This window comes from Oncorhynchus masou, chromosome 12 (genome assembly GCF_036934945.1).
Source record: "Oncorhynchus masou masou isolate Uvic2021 chromosome 12, UVic_Omas_1.1, whole genome shotgun sequence".
In the NCBI taxonomy this organism is placed as follows: domain Eukaryota; kingdom Metazoa; phylum Chordata; class Actinopteri; order Salmoniformes; family Salmonidae; genus Oncorhynchus; species Oncorhynchus masou.
In genome coordinates this window covers 19,241,115-19,267,708 of record NC_088223.1, presented here as the reverse complement: position 1 = coordinate 19,267,708, position 26,594 = coordinate 19,241,115, and the positions used below count along the sequence as shown (strand labels likewise).

At 43.7% G+C, this 26,594-nt stretch overlaps 1 protein-coding gene across 2 annotated transcripts in view; it reads left to right on the top strand.

Annotated features, from left to right (window-relative positions):
- The window catches only part of vps50 (VPS50 EARP/GARPII complex subunit), a 231,718-nt gene extending 209,103 nt beyond the window's left edge, over positions 1-22,615 (top strand). For both annotated transcript variants that reach the window (XM_064979831.1, XM_064979830.1), the window contains 5 exons: positions 949-1,045; positions 5,040-5,198; positions 14,008-14,129; positions 20,174-20,363; positions 20,868-22,615. In XM_064979831.1, the coding sequence (XP_064835903.1) occupies positions 949-1,045; positions 5,040-5,198; positions 14,008-14,129; positions 20,174-20,363; positions 20,868-20,987 (688 nt within the window). In that variant the 3' untranslated portion in view covers positions 20,988-22,615. The remainder of the gene's footprint in view (positions 1-948; positions 1,046-5,039; positions 5,199-14,007; positions 14,130-20,173; positions 20,364-20,867) is intronic.
- Positions 22,616-26,594: the final 3,979 nt, after the last annotated feature.

Sequence of the window (26,594 nt, the reverse complement as noted above, 5' to 3'; positions counted from 1 at the left end):
CCACCTCCATCTGAAGTTAGGACTGAAACTACCTCTCTAGCTACGTCCCACCCCCCATTCCACCTCCATCTGAAGTTAGAACTGAAACTACCTCTCTAGCTACGTCCCACTCCCCATTCCACCTCCATCTGAAGTTAGGACTGAAACTACCTCTCTAGCTACGTCCCACCCCCCATTCCACCTCCATCTGAAGTTAGAACTGAAACTACCTCTCTAGCTACGTCCCACTCCCCATTCCACCTCCATCTGAAGTTAGGACTGAAACTACCTCTCTAGCTACGTCCCACTCCCCATTCCACCTCCATCTGAAGTTAGGACTGAAACTACCTCTCTAGCTACGTCCCACACCCCATTCCACCTCCATCTGAAGTTAGAACTAAAACTACCTCTCTAGCTACGTCCCACTCCCCATTCCACCTCCATCTGAAGTTATGACTGAAACTACCTCTCTAGCTACGTCCCACTCCCCATTCCACCTCCATCTGAAGTTAGAACTGAAACTACCTCTCTAGCTACGTCCCACTCCCCATTCCACCTCCATCTGAAGTTAGGACTGAAACTACCTCTCTAGCTACGTCCCACTCCCCATTCCACCTCCATCTGAAGTTAGAACTGAAACTACCTCTCTAGCTATGTCCCACTCCCCATTCCACCTCCATCTGAAGTTAGGACTGAAACTACCTCTCTAGCTACGTCCCACTCCCCATTCCACCTCCATCTGAAGTTAGGACTGAAATGACCTCGGTAACAAGCACAGAGGAATCAAGAGAAGTATCTAAAGCTCAGGGGAGAGAGGTGGATAATGGCAAACCTTTCTGTCTGTAATATCCCAATCCATCCAGCCAAAGCCCCTGCTTCCCTGTCCCCTCCTATCCCTTTCCATACTCCTTTAACCCTGCCTCCATCTCTGATCCACCTCGCTAAAAGCCTGTACTGGTTTCTCTCCAGGGTGTTTCTGGCCGAGCAGTTTGAGTTCCTTCAGTCTCACCTCGACACCATGATGCCTGCAGCCAAGAAGCCGTTCCTCCAGCAGTTCTACTCACAGGTCAGTCAGTCCACAACTTTATGGGTGTATCTGAAATGGCACCTTATTCCCTGTAAAGTTCACTGGGGCGTTGCACAGACCATCATTTGCATTTCAAAGAGGGACTTTGAAATTAATTGCAATTCATCTGATCACTCTTCATAACATTCTGGAGTATATGCAAATTGTCATCATACAAACTGAGGGAGCAAAATTAATTATTGTGTCATTCTCAAAACTTTTGGCCATGACTGTACCCATGGCCTTATCAGTGAGGGTGTAAATGGCTGTTCATCACACATGGCCTTATCAGTGAAGGTGTAAATGGCTGTTCATCACACATGGCTTAATCAGTGAGGGTGTAAATGGCTGTTCATCACTCATGGCCTTATCAGTGAGGGTGTAAATGGCTGTTCATCACACATGGCCTTATCAGTGAGGGTATAAATGGCTGTTCATCACACATGGCCTTATCTGTGAGGGTATAAATGGCTGTTGACCACACATGGCTGTTCATCACACATGGCCTTATCAGTGAGGGTATAAATGGCTGTTGACCACACATGGCCTTATCAGTGAGGGTGTAAATGGCTGTTCATCACAAATGACCTTATCAGTGAGGGTGTAAATGGCTGTTCATTACACATGGCCTTATCAGTGAGGGTATAAATGGCTGTTGACCACACATGGCCTTATCAGTGAGGGTGTAAATGGCTGTTCATCACACATGGCCTTATCAGTGAGGGTGTAAATGGCTGTTCATCACACATGGCCTTATCAGTGAGGGTGTAAATGGCTGTTCATCACACATGGCCTTATCAGTGAGGGTGTAAATGGCTGTTCATTACACATGGCCTTATCAGTGAGGGTATAGATGGCTGTTCATTACACATGGCCTTATCAGTGAGGGTGTAAATGGCTGTTCATCACACATGGCCTTATCAGTGAGGGTGTAAATGGCTGTTCATCACACATGGCCTTATCAGTGAGGGTGTAAATGGCTGTTCATCACACATGGCCTTATCAGTGAGGGTGTAAATGGCTGTTCATCACACATGGCCTTATCAGTGAGGGTGTAAATGGCTGTTCATCACACATGGCCTTATCAGTGAGGGTATACATGGCTGTTCATCACACATGGCCTTATCAGTGAGGGTGTAAATGGCTGTTCATCACACATGGCCTTATCAGTGAGGGTGTAAATGGCTGTTCATCACACATGGCCTTATCAGTGAGGGTGTAAATGGCTGTTCATCACACATGGCCTTATCAGTGAGGGTGTAAATGGCTGTTCATCACACATGGCCTTATCAGTGAAGGTATACATGGCTGTTCATCACACATGGCCTTATCAGTGAGGGTGTAAATGGCTGTTCATCACACTTGGCCTTATCAGTGAGGGTGTAAATGGCTGTTCATCACACATGGCCTTATCAGTGAGGGTATAAATGGCTGTTCATCACACATGGCCTTATCAGTGAGGGTATAAATGGCTGTTCATCACACATGGCCTTATCAGTGAGGGTGTAAATGGCTGTTCATCACACATGGCCTTATCAGTGAGGGTATACATGGCTGTTCATCACACATGGCCTTATCAGTGAGGGTATACATGGCTGTTCATCACACATGGCCTTATCAGTGAGGGTGTAAATGGCTGTTCATCACACATGGCCTTATCAGTGAGGGTATAAATGGCTGTTCATCACACATGGCCTTATCAGTGAGGGTGTAAATGGCTGTTCATCACACATGGCCTTATCAGTGAGGGTATAAATGGCTGTTCATCACACATGGCCTTATCAGTGAGGGTATAAATGGCTGTTCATCACACATGGCCTTATCAGTGAGGGTGTAAATGGCTGTTCATCACACATGGCCTTATCAGTGAGGGTATACATGGCTGTTCATCACACATGGCCTTATCAGTGAGGGTATACATGGCTGTTCATCACACATGGCCTTATCAGTGAGGGTATACATGGCTGTTCATCACACATGGCCTTATCAGTGAGGGTGTAAATGGCTGTTCATCACACATGGCCTTATCAGTGAGGGTATAAATGGCTGTTCATCACACATGGCCTTATCAGTGAGGGTGTAAATGGCTGTTCATCACACATGGCCTTATCAGTGAGGGTATAAATGGCTGTTCATCACACATGGCCTTATCAGTGAGGGTATAAATGGCTGTTCATCACACATGGCCTTATCAGTGAGGGTATACATGGCTGTTCATCACACATGGCCTTATCAGTGAGGGTATACATGGCTGTTCATCACACATGGCCTTATCAGTGAGGGTGTAAATGGCTGTTCATCACACATGGCCTTATCAGTGAGGGTATACATGGCTGTTCATCACACATGGCCTTATCAGTGAGGGTATACATGGCTGTTCATCACACATGGCCTTATCAGTGAGGGTGTAAATGGCTGTTCATCACACATGGCCTTATCAGTGAGGGTATACATGGCCGTTCATCACACATGGCCTTATCAGTGAGGGTATACATGGCTGTTCATCACACATGGCCTTATCAGTGAGGGTATAAATGGCTGTTCATCACACATGGCCTTATCAGTGAGGGTGTAAATGGTTGTTCATCACACATGGCCTTATCAGTGAGGGTATAAATGGCTGTTCATCACACATGGCCTTATCAGTGAGGGTATAAATGGCTGTTCATCACACATGGCCTTATCAGTGAGGGTGTAAATGGCTGTTCATCACACATGGCCTTATCAGTGAGGGTATACATGGCTGTTCATCACACATGGCCTTATCAGTGAGGGTATACATGGCTGTTCATCACACATGGCCTTATCAGTGAGGGTGTAAATGGCTGTTCATCACACATGGCCTTATCAGTGAGGGTATACATGGCTGTTCATCACACATGGCCTTATCAGTGAGGGTATACATGGCTGTTCATCACACATGGCCTTATCAGTGAGGGTGTAAATGGCTGTTCATCACACATGGCCTTATCAGTGAGGGTGTAAATGGCTGTTCATCACACATGGCCTTATCAGTGAGGGTATAAATGGCTGTTCATCACACATGGCCTTATCAGTGAGGGTGTAAATGGCTGTTGACCACACATGGCCTTATCAGTGAGGGTGTAAATGGCTGTTCATCACACATGGCCTTATCAGTGAGGGTGTAAATGGCTGTTCATCACACATGGCCTTATCAGTGAGGGTATACATGGCTGTTCATCACACATGGCCTTATCAGTGAGGGTATACATGGCTGTTCATCACACATGGCCTTATCAGTGAGGGTATACATGGCTGTTCATCACACATGGCCTTATCAGTGAGGGTGTAAATGGCTGTTCATCACACATGGCCTTATCAGTGAGGGTATACATGGCTGTTCATCACACATGGCCTTATCAGTGAGGGTATACATGGCTGTTCATCACACATGGCCTTATCAGTGAGGGTGTAAATGGCTGTTCATCACACATGGCCTTATCAGTGAGGGTATACATGGCTGTTCATCACACATGGCCTTATCAGTGAGGGTATACATGGCTGTTCATCACACATGGCCTTATCAGTGAGGGTGTAAATGGCTGTTCATCACACATGGCCTTATCAGTGAGGGTGTAAATGGCTGTTCATCACACATGGCCTTATCAGTGAGGGTGTAAATGGCTGTTCATCACACATGGCCTTATCAGTGAGGGTATAAATGGCTGTTCATCACACATGGCCTTATCAGTGAGGGTGTAAATGGCTGTTGACCACACATGGCCTTATCAGTGAGGGTGTAAATAGCTGTTCATCACACATGGTCTTATCAGTGAGGGTGTAAATGGCTGTTCATCACACATGGCCTTATCAGTGAGGGTATACATGGCTGTTGAGCACAAACCCTTCGGTGTTAGCTTGTTTTTTCAATGTGTGTACCATTACAAAGTCGTGAAGGTTTCACATTTTCTAAAGAACCTCCAAATGAATATCTGTCCTTGTTTATTCCATTGTCCTTGTCATTCTCTTATAGACTGTCTCCACGGCTAGCGAGCTCCGTAAACCCATATACTGGGTGGTGGCGGCCAAGGCTTTAGACTACGAACAGATGCTGCTGCTGATGGCTGGAGTTAAGTGGGACATTAGGGAGATAATGTCGCAGCACAACGTGTACGTGGACGTCCTGTTAAAGGTAATGTGGTATGTGTGACTTCTGACTGTGTTTTGAATATGTGTGGGTGTAATGAATGAAATGGTCAAGGGCATTGTTAGCCTGCAGGTGTGTGTGTGTGTGTGTGTGTGTGTGTGTGTGTGTGTGTGTGTGTGTGTGTGTGTGTGTGTGTGGAGAGAGTCTGTGTATTCCTGTAATTTATTATTTTGTAAGGTTATGTCCGTTAATCATGTCATTGCTGATTTCTCTCTATATATATTTTCTGTAATAGCGCTAAGGAGCTATAAACTCAGAATACTGGAACATAGTGGTGGTGCCACACCGTCATGTCCAATCAGTCTATGTGGAGACCTGACTTATGGCTTGACCTGAAAAAGAGGCCTGTCTCTGTACCAAGACAGATAAATATCATTATTTCTGAAACATTTATCTATATATATATATATATATATATATATATATATATATATATATATATAGATATATATATATATATATATATATGTTTATATATATATATGTTTATATATATATATATATATATATATATATACACTGCTCAAAAAAATAAAGGGAACACTTAAACAACACAATGTAACTCCAAGTCAATCACACTTCTGTGTAATCAAACTGTCCACTTAGGAAGCAACACTGATTGACAATAAATTTCACATGCTGTTGTGCAAATGGAATAGACAACAGGTGGAAATTTATAGGCAATTAGCAAGACACCCCCAATAAAGGAGTGGTTCTGCAGGTGGTGACCACAGACCACTTCTCAGTTCCTATGCTTCCTGGCTGATGTTTTGATCACTTTTGAATGCTGGCGGTGCTTTCACTCTAGTGGTAGCATGAGACGGAGTCTACAACCCACACAAGTGACTCAGGTAGTGCAGCTCATCCAGGATGGTACATCAATGCGAGCTGTGGCAAGAAGGTTTGCTGTGTCTGTCAGCGTAGTGTCCAGAGCATGGAGGCGCTACCAGGAGACAGGACAGTACATCAGGAGACGTGGAGGAGGCCGCAGGAGGGCAACAACCCAGCAGCGGGACCGCTACCTCCGCCTTTGTGCAAGGAGGAGCAGGAGGAGCACTGCCAGAGCCCTGCAAAATGACCTCCAACAGGCCACAAATGTGCATGTGTCTGCTCAAACGGTCAGAAACATGAGGGTGGTATGAGGGCCCGACGTCCACAGGTGGGGGTTGCGCTTACAGCCCAAACCGTGCAGGACGTTTGGCATTTGCCAGAGAACACCAAGATTGGCAAATTCGCCACTGGCGCCCTGTGCTCTTCACAGATGAAAGCAGGTTCACACTGAGCACATGTGACAGAGTCTGGAGACGCCGTGGAGAACGTTCTGCTGCTTGCAACATCCTCCAGCATGACCGGTTTGGCGGTGGGTCAGTCATGGTGTGGGGTGGCATTTCTTTGGGGGGCCGCACAGCCCTCCATGTGCTTGCCAGAGGTAGCCTGACTGCCATTAGGTACCGAGATGAGATCCTCAGACCCCTTGTGAGACCATATACTGGTGCGGTTGGCCCTGGGTTCCTCCTAATGCAAGACAATGCTAGACCTCATGTGGCTGGAGTGTGTCAGCAGTTCCTGCAAGAGGAAGGCATTGATGCTATGGACTGGCCCGCCCGTTCCCTAGACCTGAATCCAATTGAGCACATCTGAGACATCATGTCTCGCTCCATCCACCAACGCCACGTTGCACCACAGACTGTCCAGGAGTTGGCGGATGCTTTAGTCCAGGTCTGAGAGGAGATCCCTCAGGAGACCATCCTCCACCTCATCAGGAGCATGCCCAGGCATTGTAGCGATGTCATACATGCACGTGGAGGCCACACACACTACTGAGCCTCATTTTGACTTGTTTTAAGGACATTACATCAAAGTTGGATCAGCCTGTAGTGTGGTTTTCCACTTTAATTTTGAGTGTGACTCCAAATCCAGACCTCCATGGGTTGATAAATTTGATTTCCATTGATAATTTTTGTGTGATTTTGTTGTCAGCACATTCAACTATGTAAAGTATTTACTAAGAATATTTCATTCATTCAGATCTAGGATGTGTTATTTTAGTGTTCCCTTTATTTTTTTGAGCAGTGTGTAAATATATAAACAGTAGGTTTGGACACACCTACTCATTCAAGGGTTTTCTTTAATTTTACTATTTTCTACATTGTAGAATAATAGTGAAGACATCAAAACTATGAAATAACTTATATGGAATCATGAAGTAACCAAAAGAGTGTTAAACAAATCAAAATATATTTTAGATTCTTCAAAGTAGCCACGCTTTGCCTTGATGACATCTTTGCACACTCTTGGCATTCTCTCAACCAGCTTTGCCTGGAATGCTTTTGCAAGTCTTGAAGGAGTTCCCACATATACTGAGCACTTGTTGGTTGCTTTTCTTTCACTCTGCTGTCCAACTCGTCCCAAATCATCTCAATTGGGTTGAGGACGGGTGACAGTGGAAGCCAAGTCATCTGATGCAGCACTCCATCACTCTACTTCTTGGTCAAATAAGAAGGCCCTTACACAGCCTGGAGGTGTGTTGGGTCATTGTGCTGTTGAAAAATAAATTATAGCCACACTAAGGGCAAACCAGATGGCATGGCGTATCGCTGCAGAATGCTGTTATAGCCATGTGTGCCTTAAATTCTAAATAATTCACAGACAGTGTCACCAGCAAAGCACCCCTACACTATCACATATACATATATATACATATATATACATATACATATATATACATATACATATCACACACACACTCTCTCTACTGGTCAAAAGTTTTAGAGCACCTACTTATTAATTTTATTTATTTTTACTATTTTCTATTTTTCTGTAGAATAATAGTGAAGACATCAAAACTATGAAATAACACCCAGAAATCTAAATATATTTTATATTTGAGATTCTTCAAATATCCACCCTTTGCCTTGATGACAGCTTTATACACTCTTGGCATTCTCTCAGCCAGCTTCATGAGGTAGTCACCTGGAATGCATTTCAATGAACAGCTGTACCTAATTAAAGTTAATTTGTGGAATTTCTTTCCTTAATAATGCATTTGAGCCAATACGTTGTGTTGTGACAAGCTAGGGCGGTATACAGAAGACAGCCCTATTTGGTAAAAGACCAAGTCCATGTTATGGCAAGAGAAATTACCATCCATCATTACTTTAAGACATGAAGGTCAGTCCATACGGAACATTTCAAGAACTTTTTGCAGTCGCAAAAACCATCACGCGCTATGATGAAACTGGCTCTCATGAGGACCACCACAGGAAAGGAAGACCAAGAATTACCTCTGCTGTAGAGGATAAGTTCATTAGATTGACCCGCCTCGGAAATTGCAGCCAAAGTAAATGCTTCACAGAATTCAAGTAACAGACACACCTCAACATCAACTGTTCAGTGGAGACTGTGTGAATCAATCCTTCATGGTCGAATTGCTGCAGGGAAACTACTAAAGGAAACTAAGAAGAAGAAGAGACTTGCTTGGGCGAAGAAACACGAGCAATGGACATTAGACCAGTCTGGTCTGGAGTCCAAATTGGAGATTTTTGGTTCCAACAGCCGTGTGAGACGTGGTGTGGGTGAACGGATGATCTCTGCATGTGTATTTCCCACCGTAAAGCATGGAGGAGGGGGTGTTATGGTGTGGGGGTGCTTTGCTGGTCACACTGAAGCACCCCCAAATCATCACTGATCCTCCACCAAATTTAACAGTGGGTTTGAGATCTGGAGAGGCCAACAAGCCACAGTGTCTCTCACCCACTGTGAAATTTGGTGGAGGATCAGTTATGATCTGGGGGGTGCTTTAGCAAGGCTGGAATCGGGCAGATTTGTGTTTGTGAAGGACGCATGAATCAAGCTACGTACAAGGTTGTCCTGGAAGAAAACTTGCTTCCTTCTACTCTGACAATGTTCCCCAACTCTGTTCCCTATATATATATATATATATATATATATATATATATATATATATATATATATATATATATATATATATATATATATATATATATATATATATATATACACACACACACACATTATATATACATACAGTGGGGCAAAAAAGTATTTAGTCAGCCACCAATTGTGCAAGTTCTCCCACTTAAGAAGATGAGAGAGGCTTGTAGTTTTCATCATAGGTACACTTCAACTATGACAGACAAAATTGAGAAAAAAATCCAGAAAATCACATTGTAGGATTTTTAATGAATTTATTTGCAAATTATGGTGGAAAATAAGTATTTGGTCAATAACAAACGTTTATCTCAATACTTTGTTATATACAAGGGTAGCCTTCCACAAGCTTCCCACAATAAGTTGGGTGAATTTTCCCATTCCTCAGTTACACCAGCTAACTGGTGTAACTGAGTCAGGTTTGTAGGCCTCCTTGCTTGCACACACTTTCAGTTCTGCCCACACATTTTCTATGGGATTGAGATCAGGGCTTTGTGATGGCCTCTCCAATAACTTTGTTGTCCTTTGACTTTGTTGTCCTTAAGCCATTTTGCCACAACTTTGGAAGTATGCTTGGGGTCATTGTCCATTTGAAAGACCCATTTGCGACCAAGCTTTAACTTCCTGACTGATATCTTGAGATATTGCTTCAAATATCCACATAATTTCCCTCTTCATGATGCCATCTATTTTGTGAAGTGCACCAGTCCCTCCTGCAGCAAAGCACCCCCACAACATGATGCTGCCACCCTCGTGCTTCACAGTTGGAATGGTGTTCTTCGGCTTGCAAGCCTCCTCCTTTTTCCTCCAAACATAACACTGGTCGTTTTGGCCAAACAATTCTATTTTTGTTTCATTAGACCAGAGGGCATTTCTCCAAAAATTACAATCTTTGTCCCCATGTGCAGTGACAAACCATAGTCTGGCTTTTTATGGCTGTTTTGGAGCAGTGGCTTCTTCCATGCTGAGCGGCCTTTCAGGTTATGTCGATATAGGACTCGTTTCACTGTGGATATAGTTTCCTCCAGCATCTTCACAAGGTCCTTTGCTGTTGTTCTGGGATTGATTTGTTCTTTTCGAACCAAAGTACGTTCATCTCTAGGAGGCAGAACACGTCTCAATCCTGAGTGGTATGACGGCTGCGTGGTCCCATGGTGTTTATACTTGTGTACTATTGTTTGTACAGATGAACGTGGTATCTTCAGGTGTTTGGAAATTGCTCCCAATGATGAATCAGACTTGTGGAGGTCTACAATTGTTTTTCTGATGTCTTGGCTGATTTCTTTTGATTTTCCCATGATGTCAAGCAAAGAGGCACTGGGTTTAAAGGTAGGCCTTGAAATACATCTACAGTTACACCTCCAATTGACTCAAATTATGTCAATTAGCCTATCAGAATCTTCTAAAGCCATGACATAATTTTCTGAAATTTTCCAAGCTGTTTAAAGGCACAGTCAACTTAGTGTATGTTGGACAGCTGTATATCTGTACCAGAGTATTTCATATTTAGTGATGTTCTCCTGGGTCCCACAGTAGAGTACACATATAGTACCTCATGGGAAGTCAGCTAGTTACCAGGCGACCCACACAGCTATCTCTCTCCTTCTCCCTGTGAACATTTTAAATACACTGCAGGAAGAAAAATAGCCAAAATACTTTAGGAGTGTGTTTGGCGCTTTATTCTGCAAGAAGGTTAGGACCAAGATGCTATGTGTCTTTTCAGATTGCCTTTTGGGAATGTATTTCACGTGCGGGGAGGTCATTTTTTTAACCACATTTTTCCTGTGACTCTGGGAAGCACAACAACTTTCCATCTCTTTCAACATGTCAAGATCTTTGTCTTAGGTTTCCTCCTCTTTTTCTCCGAGTCACTTTGAGAGGTCTTTCGATATCAATTATTTGCAAGCTAGTGTTTAAAAAATTCAAATAACGAAAAAGATTTGGGGAATTTAATGCAGATTGGGGAAGCTAAGTTTGAGGTTTGTTAAGGAAAGGTGAGCCTCTTCATCCCTTACTGTATCTATCTGCAGGCTTAAAGTTTTCTCTCAAATGAGTATCAAATGAGTATCAAATGAGTATTCATGCATTACGCTTATCCCATCATGCAATTTGCATGGAGACGCGTCCCATTGCGTGGCGGGATTAGCATAGAGCCGGAGCATATGGAGAGAAAGGGATCTAGTGTTGAGGAACAGATGGGTGTTTTACAGTGTAATTGTGACCGTGGCCCTTATTTGCGAGCCTGAAGCCAAGAAAATCCCTCAAATATGCATGAGCATGTCTGCCTGAGCAGCCATAGCTTTAAATCCTGAACCGTTCCGAGCAAACCACCTCACAGCCGCCAATTCTTGGGAGTTTTCACTCAGGCTCACCTTTCTGGATCCGTGGGTCGGCTGTCTGGAAGACGGCTCTTTGGAAGCATTATTAAGCCACTCTAAGCCAATCTCATTTTGTTTAAGCCAAATAGTGAGACAAAATAGTCTGCCTTATTGGCTTGATTTAAATGTGTTCGCCATGTCAAGGATCGCAGTAGACCTGAGTAAAAATAAAGGTGTGTGTGACATATATTTCAACAAGATATTAGGTAGGAAAGCGTTATTTTTATTTCAAGAGAATAAGTTTCAGTTTCAAACGTCTGCTGGTCATCCAATATATTTCTGAGATAGACGTTGTTCAGTATGGGTTATGATTGACAGGTTACTGATACAGGGTTGTATTGTATAGGAGATGATGTTGTATCGTATAGAATGTTGTGTTCATGAGTTTCTGTTGAATATTAGCATCCAAAATTGGCTTATATTTGCATTCTATTGGCAATTGTTGCACAGGCACCGACATTGTCTCATTTACCAACCAGGTTATTCACATGTGATGGCACAACATTTTTGTTTGAGAAGACATTTGACAATCATTCATTACTTTCAAGCTGTCAACATAATGAGGGAGAAAACGTCTTTTTAGGTTTATGACATGTCATTTTATTTATTCTTGGAACTTATGCCACTCAGATGCTTCCCCTTAGTGTGCACAACCTCTCTCCTGTGCTCTGCATTTTGCTGGGTTTGGTTTAGGTGCACAGCCAATCAGTCACCCAAATTGGGAAGGCATCTGGCACAGTGAAGTGAATAAGGAAAATGTTTTGAAAGATTGCTGGCCTTTTTCTGACTTCCTAGTCTGTACATTTGACTCGACAACAAACAAGGTGTAAGAACACAGTGATGTATGTAGGTTTTGGCGTGGGGAGAACATCGGAGCATCCATCTTTGTCTAAAAAATCATCTTGTCTCTTTTTGGGGTGAAATGAAAGAAAAGAGAAAAGGGCCTGACCAGCTGAATCAACAAGTCCTGATGTCTCCGCTGCTCATGTTGGAATGGAGCATGGCCGGCAGCCATCTTGTATGGCAAGAGTTGCTGGGACATCTGTGGGGCAGGGGGAGAATGTGAGGGCTGAAAGGTTACATGGATGTCTGCTCTGCTGTGTTAATGAGAACGCATGTCGACCAACGTTATTCACCAGCTCTGCAGTAGAATCTGTTGAACTGGCCCTTAGCTCATCTACACACAAAATACATTTCAGCCACACCCCACACCCATTGCTGACAGGTGTATAAAATCGAGCACACAGCCATGCAATCTCCATAGACAAACATTGGCAGTAGAATGGATTTACTGAAGAGCTCGATGACTTTCAATATGGCACCATCATAGGATGCCACCTTTCCAACAAGTCTGTTAAAATTTTTGCCTTCTAGAGCTGCCCTGGTCAAGTGCTGTTATTGTGAAGTGGAAACGTCTAGGAGCAACAACGGCACAGCTGCGAAGTGTTAGGCCACACAAGCTCACAGAACGAGAGTGCTGAAGTGCGTAGTGCGTAAGAATCGTCTGTCCTCGGTTGCAACTGTAACTTCCAAGTTCCAAAACTGCCTCTGGAAACAACGTCAGCACAAGAACTGTTCGTTGGGAGCTTCATGAAATGGGGTTCCGAGCAGCCGCACATAAGCATAAGATCACCAGGCGCAATGCCAAGCGTTGGCTGGAGTGGTGTAAAGCTCGCACATTTTGGAATCTGGAGCAGTGGAAACGCGTTCTCTGGCGTGATGTATCACACTTCAACATCTGGCAGTCTGACGGACAAATCTGGGTTTGGCGGATGACAGGACAACGCTACCTGCCTGAAAGCATAGTTCCAACTGTAAAGTTTGGTGGAGGAGGAATAATGGTCTGAGGCTTTTTTCATGGTTCGGGCTAGGCCCCTTAGTTCCAGTGAAGCGAGATCTCATCACTACAGCATACAATGACATTCTAGACGATTCTGTGCTTCCAACTTTGTGGCAACAGTTTGGGGAAGGCCCTTTCCTGTTTCAACATGACAATGCCCCCGTGCACAAAGTGAGGTCCATACAGAAATGGTTTGCTAAGACCGGTGTGGAAGAACTTGATTGGCCTACAGAGTCCTGACCTCAACCCCATCGAACACCTTTGGGATGAATTAGAACGCCGACTGCGAGCTAGGCCTAATCGCCCAACATCAGTGCCCAACCTCATTAATGCTCTTATGGCTGAATGGAGTCCCCCGCAGCAATGTTCCAACATCTAGTGGAAAACCTTCTCAGAAGAGTGGAGGCTGTTATAGCACCAAAGGGGGACCAACTCAATATTAATTCCCAGGATTTTGGAATGAGATGTAGTGTACCTGTGCTGAAATAATTTGTAGAGCTAACATGACCCTTTGGAGATTTTGAGAAGTCTTGAAACCCCCAATAATTTATTTGTAAAATATGTATCACTGACCTAAAAACATGAATAAAAAAACTAACCAATGTTATGTTTTTTTGTTCCTCAGGAGTTTGAAGAGTTTAACAAGAGGCTGGGTGATGTGTCCAGACACGTCCGGGTCCCTCTGCCTGTGTCTAATGTCCTGTGGGAACACTGCATCCGTCTGGCCAACAGGACGCTGGTGGAAGGGTGAATTGTTTACTTGCATATACAAAATACTTGGGCTGATTTTGTAGTTAAAAATATGAATGTTTCAGCAGATATCATTGGAGAGGTGAGTAGGCTTCAGAAGATAGAGAAACAACTCCTACCTGCTTACTTTGATTAAAAGTATTTTGTAATTGGTTTCTATACATTTTTCAGCAAATATATTGCAGCATTCATTGAGGGTCTGAGTGGTGCCTTATTGTTCATTGAGGGTCTGAGTGGTGCCTTATTGTTCATTGAGGGGCTTAGTGGTGCCTTATTGTTCATTGAGGGGCTGAGTGGTGCCTTATTGTTCATTGAGGGGCTGAGTGGTGCCTTATCGTTCATTGAGGGGCTGAGTGGTGCCTTATTGTTCATTGAGGGGCTGAGTGGTGCCTTATTGTTCATTGAGGGGCTGAGTGGTGCCTTATTGTTCATTGAGGGGCTGAGTGGTGCCTTATTGTTAATTGAGGGGCTGAGTGGTGCCTTATTGTTCATTGAGGGGCTGAGTGGTGCCTTATTGTTCATTGAGGGGCTGAGTGGTGCCTTATTGTTCATTGAGGGGCTGAGTGGTGCCTTATTGTTCATTGAGGGGCTGAGTGGTGCCTTATTGTTCATTGAGGGGCTGAGTGGTGCCTTATTGTTCATTGAGGGGCTGAGTGGTGCCTTATTGTTAATTGAGGGGCTGAGTGGTGCCTTATTGTTCATTGAGGGGCTGAGTGGTGCCTTATTGTTCATTGAGGGGCTGAGTGGTGCCTTATTGTTCATTGAGGGGCTGAGTGGTGCCTTATTGTTCATTGAGGGGCTGAGTGGTGCCTTATCGTTCATTGAGGGGCTGAGTGGTGCCTTATCGTTCATTGAGGGGCTGAGTGGTGCCTTATCGTTCATTGAGGGGCTGAGTGGTGCCTTATCGTTCATTGAGGGGCTGAGTGGTGCCTTATCGTTCATTGAGGGGCTGAGTGGTGCCTTATTGTTCATTGAGGGGCTGAGTGGTGCCTTATTGTTCATTGAGGGGCTGAGTGGTGCCTTATTGTTTATTGAGGGGCTGAGTGGTGCCTTATTGTTCATTGAGGGGCTGAGTGGTGCCTTATCGTTCATTGAGGGGCTGAGTGGTGCCTTATTGTTCATTGAGGGGCTGAGTGGTGCCTTATCGTTCATTGAGGGGCTGAGTGGTGCCTTATTGTTCATTGAGGGGCTGAGTGGTGCCTTATCGTTCATATTATTCCCGTAAAGTTGCTAATATGGCTCTCTGTATCCATATATAGTTTACGTGATAGTGTATTTTAAAAGTACAAATTTTATTAGACTTTTTTATTTTATTGTAATTTTTTATGAGCAGCAAAAAGCTGCTGACTAGTTGTAATGCCAGCAAATATCTTATGATAAGCACGGCAGGAAAAAGAAAATGTGTGAACACAAACCTACTGCTCATTCAATGATGGTTATAGTGATAGTTCATCACTCAGGGACATGCTAATATGCACCTGTGGATTTACTGCCGGTGGATTGGAGAGGTGTGGAAATTTTTGCTGCCTCGTTCATCTCTTATTTTGACGTCTTTTGCCTTTTTGGTTGATGGCCCTGTTCTCTCCTCCTGGGGTACACTCGTAAATATGAGCCCTGTTTGCGTGTCATATGCCAAATACCTCAGGTGAGTTATTAAATAAGGCAGGCTTGGAGCCCCTGTCCTCTCCTGCAGTAAGGCACGACCACAAGCTGCTTTTCTCTTCTTTACTCCCCCTCCTTTTTCTTCTCGGGCGTTGAACATCCTCTTGTTGGAACATCTGCTTGTCATAAATAAACACAAAACTAAATGTTTGAGTGCCGCAAAGAAACACGCAGATTGCCTACTAGATAAGCACGGGAGACTTGAGCGTTCCTAGCTTTTCTCCAGCTTTCTCTCATTCTCCTGAGACAACTCCTCTTCAGTCCTGTCATCCCTTCCATATGGTAGCAACAAGCTGACTCTTTGTGCCTCCTCCTCCCCAACACTCCATCCCAGGACTGTTATATGTTCTGTTATAGAGACCCCACAGGGAACATGTCTGACACAAGGCTGGCCTGAGTCCCCTCTAAACACTTGACACATTCTAAATGGCTCCCATAACAACCATCTCCCTTGCAAGTCAGTCAAAGGTTTGGGGCCTGAAAGGGACTAATGCATTTTTTTCCTGAAATCAGCACTTGTACCCGCTTTCTCTGTCCAATGCATTATTTATGGTGTGTGTGCGTGACCATGCGTGTGTGCAAGCATGTGTGAAGTAGATGTACTGGTAGGCAGGGTTTTATACGGCCAGGTGAGACATCCTCTTTAGGCCAGAGAGACGTGGCATTAATGGGGGCGATGTGGGGAAATAAAAAGATGTCATAACGTCTCTGACCATCTTGTGATGAAGTGGGAAAAAGACTAGGGACAAGCACAACCTCCTATGAGAGTGTTACATAGTGGGGGACTGGTAGGGAACTGGGTAGTGTGTTTTTTGCATCCAGGTTGATTGTGCTGAGCTGGACTGTAAGGCAGCCCATTTCTGATCTTTTTGACAGTAGTTGTTTTTTTGACCAATCACATCAAATCTTTTCACATCAGAAATTTTTCAGGACTAGGGTTAGTTATGGTTTTAAGTTCTAAACCCAGGGCTAGGGTTAGTTAGGGTTTGATATTCTAAGGCTAGGGTTAGTTAGGGTTTAATGTCCTAAGACTAGGGTTAGTTAGGGTTTAATGTTATAAGGCTAGAGTTAGTTAGGGTTTAATGTTCTAAGGCTAGGGTTAGTTAGGGTTTACTGTTTTAAGGCTAGGGTTAGTTAGGGTTTACTGTTTTAAGGCTAGGGTTAGTTAGGGTTTTAACTAAATCCAGGACTAGGGTTAGTTATGGTTTTAAGTTCTAAACCCAGTGCTAGGGTTAGTTAGCGTTTTACGTTCAAAATTCAGGGCTAGGGTTAGTTAGGGTTTTACATTTACATTTACATTTAAGTCATTTAGCAGACGCTCTTATCCAGAGCGACTTACAAATTGGGTTCTAAACCCGGGGCTAGGGTTAGTTAGGGTTTTAAGTTCTAAACCCAGGGCTAGGGTTAGTTAGGGTTTTAAGTTCTAAATCCAGGGCTAGGGTTAGTTAGGGTTTGATATTCTAAGGCTAGGGTTAGTTAGGGTTTAATGTCCTAAAACTAGGGTTAGTTAGGGTTTAATGTTCTAAGGCTAGGGTTAGTTAGGGTTTAATGTTCTAAGGCTAGGGTTAGTTAGGGTTTACTGTTTTAAGGCTAGGGTTAGTTAGGGTTTAATGTTCTAAGGCTAGGGTTAGTTAGGGTTTACTGTTGAAAGGCTAGGGTTAGTTAGGGTTTGATATTCTAAGGCTAGGGTTAGTTAGGGTTTAATGTCCTAAGACTAGGGTTAGTTAGGGTTTAATGTTCTAAGGCTAGGGTTAGTTAGGGTTTACTGTTGAAAGGCTAGGGTTAGTTAGGGTTTGATATTCTAAGGCTAGGGTTAGTTAGGGTTTACTGTTGAAAGGCTAGGGTTAGTTAGGGTTTGATATTCTAAGGCTAGGGTTAGTTAGGGTTTACTGTTGAAAGGCTAGGGTTAGTTAGGGTTTGATATTCTAAGGCTAGGGTTAGTTAGGGTTTAATGTCCTAAGACTAGGGTTAGTTAGGGTTTAATGTTTTAAGGCTAGGGTTAGTTAGGGTTTACTGTTGAAAGGCTAGGGTTAGTTAGGGTTTGATATTCTAAGGCTAGGGTTAGTTAGGGTTTAATGTCCTAAGACTAGGGTTAGTTAGGGTTTAATGTTCTAAGGCTAGGGTTAGTTAGGGTTTACTGTTGAAAGGCTAGGGTTAGTTAGGGTTTACTGTTCTAAGGCTAGGGTTAGTTAGGGTTTTACGTTTTATGTCCAGGGCAAGTGTTAGTTAGGTTTTGAAAAGGAATCACAGTACAGGAAAGCCAGGGTTATGGTTTTGGGAAAAGATGCCCAATGGTGTACAACTAACATGTAATGAACTGTACAGGGCTCTCTTCATTCTCTGCTTGACACATCATCATAGACATGGCCTGTGTATCAGTATTAGACCTGTGGAGTTCCTTCACACATCATCATAGACATGGCCTGTGTATCAGTATTAGACCTGTGGAGTTCCTTCACACATCATCATAGACATGGCCTGTGTATCAGTATTAGACCTGTGGAGTTCCTTCACACATCGTCATAGACATGGCCTGTGTATCAGTATTAGACCTGTGGAGTTCCTTCACACATCATCATAGACATGGCCTGTGTATCAGTATTAGACCTGTGGAGTTCCTTCACACATCATCATAGACATGGCCTGTGTATCAGTATTAGACCTGTGGAGTTCCTTCACACATCATCATAGACATGGCCTGTGTATCAGTATTAGACCTGTGGAGTTCCTTCACACATCATCATAGACATGGCCTGTGTATCAGTATTAGACCTGTGGAGTTCCTTCACACATCATCATAGACATGGCCTGTGTATCAGTATTAGACCTGTGGAGTTCCTTCACACATCATCATAGACATGGCCTGTGTATCAGTATTAGACCTGTGGAGTTCCTTCACACATCGTCATAGACATGGCCTGTGTATCAGTATTAGACCTGTGGAGTTCCTTCACACATCGTCATAGACATGGCCTGTGTATCAGTATTAGACCTGTGGAGTTCCTTCACACATCGTCATAGACATGGCCTGTGTATCAGTATTAGACCTGTGGAGTTCCTTCACACATCATCATAGACATGGCCTGTGTATCAGTATTAGACCTGTGGAGTTCCTTCACACATCGTCATAGACATGGCCTGTGTATCAGTATTAGACCTGTGGAGTTCCTTCACACATCATCATAGACATGGCCTGTGTATCAGTATTAGACCTGTGGAGCTTCCCTCCCAGACTAGGTTTAGACTAGGTTTAGTCTCTGGGATTCCCCTCTGTTTATTCCCCTCTCTGTTTATCTCTGTTTATCCCCAAGTTCCTGGACTGACTGTGTTTGCATCCCAAATGGCACCTTGTTCCCTTAATAGTGCACTACTTTCAAAAGTAGTGCAGTATAAAGGGAATAGGGTGCCATTTTGGGAGGCAGCCTGAGAGTCACGCTACTGTGTCTCGTCACCTCCCTCCCTCCACCACTATGATAGAGTGGCCAGGCTAATCTGTCTGTTTGTTTTGCTCACTCACTTGTTTGCTGTGTTTATCTTCATTTCCATTCCCATCTGGACTCCTCAGAGAGGAGATGGAGTCTGACTCACTGTCCCACCCCGGGGGACTGACAACCTCAGAGAGAGAGAGCGGGAGGAAAGAGATGGAGGGTTAATGAAGATAGAAGGGAGGCAGGAAAAGAAGGATGGGGAGAGAGAGAGAGGTATAGATGTAAGGAGAGTGAGAGAGAAATGTGAAGAAAGAGGGAGGAGCCATAGAGAGTTAGAAGAAAACAGATAGGAAGGGGGAGAAGGATGGAGGGAGGGAAAAAAAAACTGTGAGAAAGAGAGGGAGGGAGGAAGGTAGGGAGAGAGGGAGACATGAGGAGAGGTCTCTCTGGTAGTATGTCTCTTTCCCAGAAAGCATTTACACCTCTGTCAATACCAGAGCAAAAATGGATGTCAGCAGCCACTGATCTGGTGGACGTGTTTCTGCTACACACACTTCCACTCTCAAATCCAGACCCCCACACACTGCAAAGATAAAGTTTGTAAGGTATATGAATATAAAAATGTTACTTGTTGACCTTTTTTTGGACTAAAACTGAGAACCCTTGAACTGTCTGTGACAAAATATGGTTTGAAGAAAACTGTCTGAGCAGAATTAAGATCGAACCCTTTTGGCTTATTTGCTCTCTGTCGATATCAGATTTTCTTTTTGACATTTTAGTTCTTCGTTCATGTGCCTTGGGCACTAAGAATACAAATCCCATGTTTTTAGATCGTTGCTCTGGATTCTGAACTTCTGTCAACAAAAACTAAACGAATTCTGAACTACTGTCCGACAGAAATAATACTACAGGAGTCATCAAAGTCAACTTCTCTCCTGTTCTGTCCTGTAGCTATGGTAACGTGAAGAAGTGCAGTAACGAAGGGCGGGCCCTGATGCAGCTGGACTTCCAGCAGTTCCTGATGAAGCTTGAGAAGCTGACGGACATGAGGCCCATCCCTGACAAGGACTTTGTGGAGACCTACATCAAAGCCTACTACCTGACGGAGAATGACATGGAGCAGTTCATCAAGAACCACAGGGTGAGGAACAGTATAATGATAATTATTCACTCAGTCTGTTCATGTGCTAATGAGATTTCTACTGGGGTAGCTCAACCTGTTTACCAGCAATGTGTAGCACAAATCTTACGATGTGCTTGCCTATGGCATCGCTGGTATCCAAAACGTGTGCAGTGAAAACGTAATAGTTAACCACAGTTAAATTAGCCAGTTGTTACAATAGGCAGACACTTTCTCCTCAGTCATGTGAAGCAAGCTGTGAGGTAAAACGAAATGCTGCCTGGGACTAAATGCTGCCTGGGACTAAATGCTGCCTGGGACTAAATGCTGCCTGGGAGTAAATGCTGTCTGGGAGTAAATGCTGTCTGGGAGTAAATGCTGCCTGGGACTAAATGCTGTCTGGGAGTAAATGCTGTCTGGGAGTAAATGCTGTCTGGGAGTAAATGCTGTCTGGGACTAAATGCTCTCTGGGACTAAATGCTCTCTGGCTATAATCTGTGTCTGTCTGTCTGTCTGTCCCACCAGGAATACTCCATGAAGCAGCTGGCCAACCTGGTGAACGTGTGTCTGGGCTCTCACATCAACAAGAAGGCCCGGCAGAAACTCCTGGCGGCTATCGACGACATCGACAGACCAAAGAGATAGACAGACAGACGTGGTTATTGTATTTAAGGTGGCTCCTAAACCTGTGGCGGTTTTAGAATGCCCTAGGGTTGTGCAATCCCAGTAACGTTCCCAAAATACCCAGGGTTTTCAGAAATCCTCTTTGGACGATTGCCGATATATCTTTATTAGTCCTGATTTTAGGAATCTTCCTAATGGATTTCTGGAAAACCTGGGAATTTTTAAAACGTTACTAGAATTTTGCAACCCTAGAATGCTCAAAAACCCAGCAGGAACAGAAAAGGATCAATGAAACAAGAACATCTGCTAACAAACACGCTCATACAGGAATGTTAGTTATTTGACACTTACTCAGAACATATATGCTACTCTTGTGTATATCCCTCATTTTGATGTCCTATATGCTTACAGTTCCGCTGCGTTTTCTAGGTTTCCACGGAAATGCTCCGTTTTCCTGTTCATCGTGAATACAGTATACATGTATATGAGGAAGGAATCTTGTTTTTACGATAAATGACTTGAAATGCTGAATGATACTCCATGATGTCTGAATCGACTGACAGACAGTTATCTTTTCTCCTACTGTATGTCTCTAGCATAATGTAGTTCTTTCTGCCTGTCTGTAAACCGCTCAGGAGCCCCCCCGGCCCTGGAGAAAAACTGAATTTAATATTTTCTTTTTGACTTGTATGACTATTAAGCGACTGAAATAGCGCTGAGAAAATGAGTTGAGAAAACGTTCCATTTTCCATTGAAATCCAGGAAAAGTTCATTTTTCCTGGTATCACATGTATGCAGAAACACGGTTTGTGAAAAAGCATGGGATGTTTGATGAAATGGTTTCCTTTAAGGTTAAGCCTATGGAGACATCCAGTCTCTAGTGCCCTTCAAGTATCCATTAATGAGGATGACGGCACTATGTTTGTTCTGTTGTTCCAGTAGTGTAGGGTGAACGCGCCACAGACACTGATCTAGGGTCAGTTTTGCATTTCCACCACTAATGGTAAAGGTTAGGATTGGGGGGAGGGGAAGCTGATCCTAGATCTGCACCTAAGGGAACCTTGGAGCTTGTTCGTCCAGGACTATAACTACCTGTGCTTTGTTACGTCCATAAATGATTTATCCTGATCTAATGTTGATTCTGAACATATTGAATGGTTAGTTATAGATGATGTACTAGGTCTAATGTGGGTTTAGATGATATCTTGCACGTCCTGCACTCGTTTCTTTCCAAGTCATATATGTAAATGGGTTTTTATTGTCCAAACAAACAGCGTCCATCATTGTCACTGTATTTGTAAAAATATACGTTTTTGATATCGCAACTGATTCCATTATGTTTTCATGCATAACTATCCCAAAATAATGCTGTAAATGTTAATGTGTAAAATGTCGTTTTTATTTATTGTCAATTTGGATTCAGGATGATTTCTATATGATAAGTACTGGAAGTGTTCTATCATCCGTTTGCTGGCGGTACCCTGTATCTTGTTGTCAACTGTAAAAGAATATTTAAAAAGACATAATTAGACTACATATTATAAAACTCCAGTGCACTATTGTGAAAATAAATCGTTAAATGTTGGCGCTGTAGACTAAAGTAAGATGATAATACAGTAACACAATAAACACACTAACATTTAAACCCAGCCTTGCTCACTTTGTCTGACTCCTCCTTGTTCTGCAGACGGATGGATGGATGGATGGATACAGTGCTGTGAAAATAATTATTTGCTCCCTTTCTGATGTCATCTGTTTTTGCATATTTTTGACCCTGAATGTGATCAGATCTTAAACCTAATGTTAGATAAAGGAAATCTGAGTGAATAAATTACCCATAAAAGATATACTTTATTTATTTAATAAACCACGTTATGCAACACCCAATGCCCCTGTGTGAAAAAGTAATTGCCCCCTTAGATGCAATAGCTGGTTGTGCCACCTTTAGCTGCAATGACCATTGGGCTCCTGAGTGGCGCAGCAGTCTAAGGCACTGCATCTCAGTGCTAGAGACACCCTGGTTCGAATCCAGGCTGTATCACAACCGGCTGTGATTGGGAGTCCCATAGGGCAGCGCACAATTGGCCCAGCGTCGTCCAGGTTTGGCCGGTGTAGGCCGTCATTGTAAATAAAAATGTGTTCTTTAACTGACTTGCCTAGTTAAATAAAGGTTAAAAAAATATATTCAAAATGACTGTAACCTAAAGCTTCCTGTAGTTGTTGGTCAGTATCTCTATGCGTACATTTTTCCCCACTCTTCCATGCAGCACTGCTTTCACTCGGTGACATTTGTGGGTTTTTCGAGCATGAACTGCTCATTTAAGGTCCTGCCACAACATCTCATGGGGTTTAGGTCTGGACTTTGACTAGGCCATTCTAGAACTTTACATTTGTTGCTTTTCAGCCATTCTGCTGTAGACTTCCTTGTGTGTTTTGGATCATTGTCTTGCTGCATGACACAGCTGTTCTGCAGCTCGCGGATGGATGGCCTGACATTCTCCTGTAGAATGTCCTGATGCAGCAAATCACCCCCAAAACGTCACACTATCATCACCATTGTTAACTGTTTGTATGAGGTTCTTGCTGTGGAATGCAGTGTTTGGTTTTTGCCAGACATAACAGGACCCATGTTGTCCAAAAAGTTGACTCAAAAGCACCTGGAAGGACCTGGATGATCGCCGAGACTCCAGGAATACGCTTCTATGGACAGACAAGTCAAAATGTTTACAACTGCATTCCACAGTAAGAACCTCATACAAACAGTCAAGCATGGTGGTAGTAGTGTGACAGTTTGGGGAGGCTTTGCTGCCTCAGGACCTGGATGACTTGCCATCATTGAAGAAGCCATGAATTCTGCACTATATCAGAGAATTCTGGCCATCCAGCCATGAGCTGAGCTTCAAACGCCTGGCTATGTGGTGTAGCTGGCTGGCTGGTCATCTGACTAACCTGGCTCCACTTCACACACAGAGACCCTCTGGTCTGGCCCAGGTCTTCAGTGTGGGTGTTAATGCTGGACTAACACTGGCCCTGGTCTTGTCCTTCACAGTGTGGGTGTTAGAGCTGGACTAACACTGCCCCTGGTCTGGTCCAGGACTTCAGTATGGGTGTTAGAGCTGGGCTAACACTGCCCCTGGTCTGGTCCAGGACTTCAGTATGGGTGTTAGAGCTGGGCTAACACTGCCCCTGGTCTGGTCCAGGACTTCAGTATGGGTGTTAGAGCTGGACTAACACTGCCCCTGGTCTGGTCCAGGACTTCAGTATGGGTGTTAGAGCTGGGCTAACACTGCCCCTGGTCTGGTCCAGGACTTCAGTATGGGTGTTAGAGCTGGGCTAACACTGCCCCTGGTCTGGTCCAGGACTTCAGTATGGGTGTTAGAGCTGGGCTAACACTGCCCCTGGTCTGGTCCAGGACTTCAGTATGGGTGTTAGAGCTGGGCTAACGCTGCCACCTGGTCTGGTCCAGGACTTCAGTATGGGTGTTAGAGCTGGACTAACACTGCCCCTGGTCTGGTCCTAGACCCTTAACCTCCCCGTTTGAGATGTACAGGACTACCTGTATGAGATGTACAGGACTATCTGTATGAGATGTACAGGACTACCTGTATGAGATGTACAGGACTACCTGTATGAGATGTACAGGACTACCTGTATGAGATGTACAGGACTATCTGTATGAGATGTACAGGACTATCTGTATGAGATGTACAGGACTACCTGTATGAGATGTACAGGACTACCTGTATGAGATGTACAGGACTATCTGTATGAGATGTACAGGACTATCTGTATGAGATGTACAGGACTACCTGTATGAGATGTACAGGACTACCTGTATGAGATGTACAGGACTATCTGTATGAGATGTACAGGACTATCTGTATGAGATGTACAGGACTATCTGTATGAGATGTACAGGACTATCTGTATGAGATGTACAGGACTACCTGTATGAGATGTACAGGACTATCTGTATGAGATGTACAGGACTATCTGTATGAGATGTACAGGACTATCTGTATGAGATGTACAGGACTACCTGTATGAGATGTACAGGACTACCTGTATGAGATGTACAGGACTACCTGTATGAGATGTACAGGACTATCTGTATGAGATGTACAGGACTACCTGTATGAGATGTACAGGACTATCTGTATGAGATGTACAGGACTACCTGTTTGAGATGTACAGGACTACCTGTATGAGATGTACAGGACTACCTGTATGAGATGTACAGGACTACCTGTATGAGATGTACAGGACTACCTGTATGAGATGTACAGGACTACCTGTATGAGATGTACAGGACTATCTGTATGAGATGTACAGGACTACCTGTATGAGATGTACAGGACTACCTGTATGAGATGTACAGGACTACCTGTATGAGATGTACAGGACTATCTGTATGAGATGTACAGGACTATCTGTATGAGATGTACAGGACTATCTGTATGAGATGTACAGGACTATCTGTATGAGATGTACAGGACTATCTGTATGAGATGTACAGGACTATCTGTATGAGATGTACAGGACTACCTGTATGAGATGTACAGGACTACCTGTATGAGATGTACAGGACTACCTGTATGAGATGTACAGGACTACCTGTATGAGATGTACAGGACTATCTGTATGAGATGTACAGGACTATCTGTATGAGATGTACAGGACTATCTGTATGAGATGTACAGGACTATCTGTATGAGATGTACAGGACTACCTGTATGAGATGTACAGGACTACCTGTATGAGATGTACAGGACTATCTGTATGAGATGTACAGGACTACCTGTTTGAGATGTACAGGACTACCTGTATGAGATGTACAGGACTATCTGTATGAGATGTACAGGACTATCTGTATGAGATGTACAGGACTATCTGTATGAGATGTACAGGACTACCTGTATGAGATGTACAGGACTATCTGTATGAGATGTACAGGACTACCTGTATGAGATGTACAGGACTACCTGTATGAGATGTACAGGACTATCTGTATGAGATGTACAGGACTACCTGTATGAGATGTACAGGACTATCTGTATGAGATGTACAGGACTATCTGTATGAGATGTACAGGACTATCTGTATGAGATGTACAGGACTACCTGTTTGAGATGTACAGGACTATCTGTATGAGATGTACAGGACTACCTGTATGAGATGTACAGGACTATCTGTATGAGATGTACAGGACTATCTGTATGAGATGTACAGGACTATCTGTATGAGATGTACAGGACTACCTGTATGAGATGTACAGGACTACCTGTATGAGATGTACAGGACTACCTGTATGAGATGTACAGGACTATCTGTATGAGATGTACAGGACTACCTGTATGAGATGTACAGGACTATCTGTATGAGATGTACAGGACTACCTGTTTGAGATGTACAGGACTACCTGTATGAGATGTACAGGACTACCTGTATGAGATGTACAGGACTACCTGTATGAGATGTACAGGACTACCTGTATGAGATGTACAGGACTACCTGTATGAGATGTACAGGACTATCTGTATGAGATGTACAGGACTACCTGTATGAGATGTACAGGACTACCTGTATGAGATGTACAGGACTACCTGTATGAGATGTACAGGACTATCT